We start from the raw sequence: 7,482 nt of genomic DNA, 5'->3' as shown, positions 1-7,482 counted from the left end.
ATGTAAGAACTAGGAAGAACTCGCCCTCCTAGATCCAACTTTATCGTAAAGAGATCACCGTTCTACCACTCTTTTTCATAAAAAAAAAAATAAAAAAGGTCATTCTATAAAGATTGCTAGGACGTTTTATTATGATTCTGCATATTATATATATATATATATATATATATATATATATATATATATATATATATAAAATTAAGGTTTCTCTCTCACTTATCTTCGTTTCCATTGTGATTTCACATTTATTGTATTGCATTACTTCGTTACTATTTTAAATCTCATTATCTCTTTGCTTCCTTCTTTTTATTAATCTGTACTGTATAAGATGACTTTGTACGTTTGGAGAATATATGATGAAGAGATGTAGAAATTAAGGCCTAGTGATGATAGTAATGTTCTTAATTATCCAGTAGAAGAAAAAATAAAGTGAGAAAGAAAAAATCAGTAACCAAGTGGACATACAACAACAATACTTTTATGCCCCAGTAAAGGATTTTATAGGTTGGCTAGCTTGGTCCTTAATTCAACCCATCTATTCCAAAGATACTGAAGAGATTGCTAAACTAATAAACCCACTCTCATCACCTCATGATTTTGACCCACCACATTTCACTTTTGACGTGCTACCGAAATGACATAACGATATACAAGTTATTTTTCTTCAGAGATACTATTCAAAAGACTGCAGATTATTGCGCCCGGCCGGATTGGACTTGAACTCAATTCAATGTTTCCCACTACTAAATTAAAGAATCATTGTTGCTTGAAGTGTTCATCACCAAAATATTATGCAACATTCCTTTAGATCGAATATCCCCATCTGTCTCTTTTCCACAAATTATATAAATGTACCTAAATAATATTATTTTCTTATTTTGGCCAATTGAATTTGATTGCTTCAACTAATTAGTGCACTTGAATGATTTCTACCTTGGTTTGCAAGTTGTTTACACTTGAATCCACTTCATTCTCAATCTCCTCAGCCTCATAAGTGTTGTGGACGCCATAGAGCACATAGAAGATAGTAATGAGACATGCCCATATGGCAAATCGTTGGAAAGAGAGGATCTTGAGGGTTGTCATGAGGAAAACGTTAAGGAAGATGGACATGGCGGGTGGCCATGGCATGAATGGCACAGACCAATTAGTCGTAGTAGTAGTAGTAGTAGTAGATACCACGTGTTGAAAGAAGGCGGTGATGGCGATCATAAACCCACCAAAAAGTACGAGACCCCACCATTGCTGCTTGAATTTCCACGCAAGGGAGAAGCATAGTGCACTTAGGGAAAGGAGAAAGAGGAAGACGAGAGTGTGCGTAGGTGGGGCATGGCTAGTGATTACATATCGACGATATATAAGAGCGTTGGCTACCATGTAGAACACCAACAGTGTGCCGATGCTGATCAACTCAATTATAATGTCAAGCTCGGTGAACAGCGCAATTGTTGCTGTGCAAAGCCCTACATCAACAACAACAACAAGAAGAAAAATATTTATTTAATGTATGGTATGGTATCCTTCACACTTTCCTTATCTTTATTACTTGTTTTATTTTGTTAATTAATTCCCACTTTCTCCTCTTGTGTTTTTTTATTACTATAATGTTTTCATGGGATGACATTAATTCGTATGTGTCGATCTTGCCATGTTTTAATTAAAGTTATTACCTAGGTCAAGTATATGGGTGTTGAATCATCATTTCATTTCTTTCTAATATTAATATTAAAAATATAAAACATAATGCTTAATTTTATTAATTATTAAAGAAAATACATCAAGTAAAGTTAAAATAAAAAGCTCATCTAAGTTTAATTTAATTGAGTGTTTTTTTTTTACAAAAAATTAATTCAGTGTTGAGACTAGTAGAAAACTAGAACTAGTGAATGAAACTTAATTAATCAGTGTCAAAGTTTTCTTTTGGACATATTAATTAAGAATGGAAATACCATTCCAACTATTCACCAAAAAAAAAGTACCATTCCAACTTATGGCATGCATCTCGTTGACTTTGAAACTGTTTTGGAGAAAGATAATGTTTTAAATTGTTTTATTAGAATTTTATGTACTACTGTGTTTATGAATATTGTGTGATCAGTTTAAAAACTACTGTGTTTTAGCTTTTGAGAAAACAATATTTTAAAAATACATTCAGAATATTTTTTGAAAAAAAATGAGATGAAAGTTTCTATATTACACTGGTTAATTGCATTTGATAAAAAATATTTTTGCAATTTTTACATTTTTAAATTTTGAAAGACTATTAATCTTAAATATAATATATATATAACTTAGGACATACAACAATTCACATATTTCATTAAACTTTCACCAATATCTATTAATTGACATTCTTATACTCATGCTGTATATATATATACGCATTCAGTGTAAGATTAAAAACAGCAAAGTAATACAAATGATAGATGGAATAAGTAATAGGATGTGACAAGAAAAATTAAGGTAGAAGAGAGGTGAAGGTATATATATATATATATATATATATATATATTTGAATAGAGAGGTGAAGGTATATTAGAGGTATATAAATATCATTATTTTTTATTCACACAACAAAAAATCATTATTTTTTTACTGCAGATAAATATCATATTATTATTTGTATACAATTAAAAAGAAGAATCCTAACATCTATTTTTTAATCTAAAACTGCCACTATTACTTACTTATCTTATCTATAGATTTAAAGATAAATATGGCATTAATAAAACGCTAAATAATTGGTATTCAATTACTATCGATTGTCTTTAATCACTTTAATTTCTCCTAATCACTTTAAATATTAATTCTATTAATTTTTTTAACGAAAATTTAAAATACAATTTGATTGACGAAACATAGTTTCAACCAATACTGTGGAATAAAGTTATTGAGAACCGAATACATAAACCATCCCTTTCTATATACAACAATGTAGGAAGAAAGACTACGATAATGTTTTATAGATAAAAGTTAAATTAATTATTCCTGATAGGACAAAAAGGCCTTCAAAATGAAGTTTATATATCGTGAATGAGAGACAACCATGTTAGGCAATGAAGGTGAATAGCAAAAATAAAAGCATACATAAGAAGTTTGATACTAAACGCCGACTATTTAATGTAAGGTAATTAAAAAAATTTATGTATTAAAAATAAAGAGTGTAAATATTAAAAAAAAAAAACTAACTTGTTAGTTATCCCGTCGTCATTAATATATACGATCCTTTAGCAGATGACTCAAAGTCATCCTGGTACTGAACTTTAGAGAAACATAGCATATTAAGATACGTGAAAAGACATTATAAAGTACTAATGCTAATAAGAATTCGTTGAATATGTCGTTATTTGAGTGAACCAAAATTTAAATATATGATTCTTCATTAAAGAAATGCCTTAAGTATAACTAACCCAAATTACAACTTTATTTTATTGCAGATAAATACTGAGTCATTTTTCGTATCAGTACTCATTATATGCATGAAAATTAAAAGTGACAAGTTTCCGTATCCTCAGGTGTGTTAGTACAATAACATTTATAGAAAAGTGCATGTTGAAATGTCTACGATTCTTCTAGAGAAAAAAGACAAAAGTTCAAATGGCCGAACCTAGTATATAATGGCTTGAGCTTCTTTCTTATATTTTTGTTAATTAAGACATAAACAATACACCAAATTAAGACATGTAAACAAATTTGCTTACCCAAAAAGACCGTGGCATTCATTGGTGTGCCTGTTGAAGGATGCACTTTGGCTAACCATGATGGCACAAGTCGTGCCCTTCCTATAACACAAAGGTATCTTGCTTGGCCTAACATGGCAACCAAGAGAGAAGCCACTATTCCCAAACTTGCACCTGCCCCAACAAGGTTGCTTGCCCAATTCCAACCAATTTTCAGAAAAGCTATTGAAAATGATGCTTTCTCTGATATCTATATTAAACCATAGTAATTAATTAGCTTTATCACTTATAACACAACAAATATTATACTATATGCCTAAAGTAAGGGTCCAATTCATGCTTACTATAGGAAATAATTAAGGAATTGAGAGGCTTCATATATATGACACAAATTGTTTGATATAGTACTAGTGAGTAGGGAAACAGTTACAAGATTGTCATGTTAGTTGAAGAAAGAAAGAGAGGAAGAGATTATAGATTTGAATATCTCCTATTAACAAAAACTATCAAATTAACAACGAATATTGATCGATTAACAGAAAAATACTGAGTACAGACCTTGTTGTAAGGAACCATCATGCACAAAGACAGAGCCATTAGGCAATAAAGCAAAGTGGTTATGAGAACTGAACCCACGATTCCAATGGGTAGGCTCTTAAAAGGGTCTTTAACCTCCTCAGCCATGGTTGAAGCTGAGTCATAGCCTATATAACTGAAGTAGACTATTGCTGCTCCATCAAGAACACCTCTAGCACCAAAAGGAGCTAGTCCTTTTGGAGAAACCAAGTTTTTGGCACTTCCATTGCAATAACCAGCGATTATGATGAATCCGAAGAAAATAACATGGAAGGCTGTCATAATGAGGTTTAACATGGAGCTTTCCTTTGTACTGCAATCAACCAGAAAAATAACAATAAAAAAGAAGAATAAAACAATCAAGTATTTTCAAAATTCCACTAAACCCTGACAAGCATAAAAAAAAATTGTAAATAATTAATGGTTCAGCATTATGATTAAAAAACATAAGCAAAATAGGTAATAAAGTAGTTTGTTAGTTGTCACATAACAGGATAATATATTTAAATGCTTATCCAATGAAATATGGATGACTAAAAAGTAAAAACTGATAATAAGCAGATAGCATCATAGCAAAAACCACATATTCCTCGCAGAATGAAAAAAATAGAAATAGTAACAGTTAAATCAACCAAACCTATGACACAAGAAGAGAGTGAGAATAAGAATGAGAGCCACAGCTGGAAAATCCAACATGCTATAATCCTTTGGCAAGCCAGGGACTTCCACCCTCCACACATTTGGATCATTTTCTCCAAATGCAATGCTCAAATATTCTGTAAAGCTCCTTGCCACGGCAGCGTTTGAGAACACATACTCCATTAGTATATTTGCCCCAGCAAAATATCCCAAGAATTCCCCTACACATAACACACAATTAATAAGTAAATTCAAAAGGTATATATAGTAAACTAAAGTCTAATGAACCAAGTGGGTTTAACTCAGTTGGTTAAAAATTTTCTGATACCTATTTTTGATTCTCACGGATATAAGAAAAAAAAAACAAAAATCCAATGGAATAAGAAAAGAGTTTGTACCAAAGGTTAATCTTAAATAACTGAAAGCTCCTCCTGCAACTGGAACTTGAACAGCAAATTCAGTGTAACACAAAGAGGAAAGAAGGGCTGAAATTCCTGCTATGATGTAGGAAATGAAGACTGAGGGACCAGAGTGGTGAAGGGCAACAGAGCCAGTAGTGACAAAGACTCCAACACCAAGCATTCCTCCAACACCAAGAGCCACAAGATCATGCCACTTGAGCTTCCTCTTCATGTCAGCACCAGATCTGTGCCTCACTTGGTTGAATTCCTGGTCTGGGGTCCAAGTGGCTAGCATTCTCTTTCTGAGCCTGTGAGGGGTTTGGGATAGGGAATGCAAATAACTTGATAACTTTTTCATGCTGTTGGTTGCAGTGTGGATGTTAGACATTATTAACAATACCGAGTTTCTTGGCTTGGCTTGGCTTCAATAAGGAGGGGATTGAAGGTTTTAAATAAGAAGTTGGGGGGGGGGGGGGGGGGGGGGGGGGGTTGCTATGCTTTGCTTGGTTCCTTTTGCTAACAGTTGATAATTAAGAGGGCCTAGCCAATGTCCCTAGCCTAGTTCTGACCAGAAATTATTATATGGATTATGGGACCCATGGTCCCCAAACAATCACAATATGACCCATAATTAATTAAGTATTATTAATTTCCTTTCATAAATTAATTAAATTACTTGATTAAGAATTATATAAAATTTAGTTGAAATCATGAATATAATAATTTGAAGCTATTTAGTATTTTTTTTCTTTATATATATATATATATATATATATATATATATATATATATATATATATATATATATATATATATATATATATATATATATATATATATATATATGACCCACTTCTTTTTACAGTATGAAAGCCGCCTAACTAAATCCCTAAAATGAATTTTATACCATTAGTAAGTTTTATTTATTGTTTTGGTTTTATGTTAGTTTAAGATAAATTTATTTTCAACATAATAATTATTACCAATTTCTAAATGTAATTCTAATTTATTGCTATATTTCCTTAATTATTATTATCCCTTAATAATTACACGTCATTTGCAGGCTATTAAATAATTTTTTTATCAAAGCAAATAACGTTTATTTTTATTTAACCATTTTTATCGCTCTTTTCTCTTTCAACGTACTTTTCTTAGTTACTAAATTATTTCCACTCTATTCCACCTTTGTGTATGTGTTTTTTTTTTTTTTTTTTTTCTGTTTCGCCTTTGTGTTCATTTAAGTGAATTATTGAAGTTACGGATATCATCATGTTATGTTATTTATGAAATTTTCAGTAAATAATATCAAGATGTAATTATATTTTTTTAAGAGAGAAATATTAATATCACCGAATTATAAAATTTTGACAAATAATTTTATAGTTTAGATAACCTAGAAGAATAACTAATTAATGAGATTGATGAATTATCTCTAACCTACTTTTTGGACGCAAGCATCCAACGCGAATATAAGAAAAAAAAATATAGGGAAAGGCTCATTTATTATTAAAGAAAAATGATAGCTTTGTAAGGGGAATATCACAATATGATGAAGAGGAACTTTGACCTAATTCTTTAGAATTTTCCCTGGAGATGAAACAATAAAAAGATGTGACAAGCATCCACAAAAGCACCGAAAGATTTCTCTTCACTAAGACTCAAGAATGGTTGGACATGATTCTTGTGTACAAAATATCACATATATTGTGCAGTACGTGGCCACTAATACAGTTGTGAATTGGTGCTTGTATGGTTATTAATTAGAGAAAGCAAACAAGTGACCGTTCTTTATTAGACGGAATCATTCTGTTTAATTAGTTAATTAGCAGCCTCAAAGCATTTCCTAATTTCCAGTATAATGATCTATCCAAGAATGACACAGCATAGTTCAATAAACATTTAGCAATTGTTACTAAAAAAAAGATATTGTTCCCTTTTAAATTAAGGTTCAAATCTAGCTTCCATTTTATTTTTTCTTTGGAGGGCACGAGGGATCGGGAGTCATATATGACAGCCAATAACTTGATTTTATAACTCTCCCTTCTATATATGAGCTACGTACATTCAAATTCAAAAAGTTCATCTTTCTCGCTTAGATATATTAATTTATGATGAATCTTTCGCTGATAACAAGTGTAAGTTTAGTATGGAAAGAAATTAGTTTAAGTTTAATTACATGTAGACAG

General features: G+C 31.0%; 1 protein-coding gene across 1 annotated transcript; it reads right to left on the bottom strand.

Annotated features, from left to right (window-relative positions):
* Positions 1-430: 430 nt before the first annotated feature.
* Positions 431-5,743, bottom strand: LOC114412227 (cationic amino acid transporter 6, chloroplastic-like). The gene is made up of 5 exons (XM_028376041.1): positions 5,294-5,743; positions 4,894-5,116; positions 4,239-4,569; positions 3,702-3,930; positions 431-1,463 (listed from the first exon to the last, which is right to left on the bottom strand). The coding sequence occupies exons 1-5, from the start codon at positions 5,682-5,684 to the stop codon at positions 910-912; spliced, it is 1,728 nt and encodes a 575-aa protein (XP_028231842.1). The 5' UTR covers positions 5,685-5,743; the 3' UTR covers positions 431-909.
* Positions 5,744-7,482: the final 1,739 nt, after the last annotated feature.

The sequence above is a fragment of the Glycine soja genome, chromosome 5, assembly GCF_004193775.1.
Source record: "Glycine soja cultivar W05 chromosome 5, ASM419377v2, whole genome shotgun sequence".
In the NCBI taxonomy this organism is placed as follows: Eukaryota; Viridiplantae; Streptophyta; class Magnoliopsida; order Fabales; family Fabaceae; genus Glycine; species Glycine soja.
Note: the sequence above shows the minus strand (reverse complement) of the source record. Positions and strands in the feature narration are given on the sequence as shown.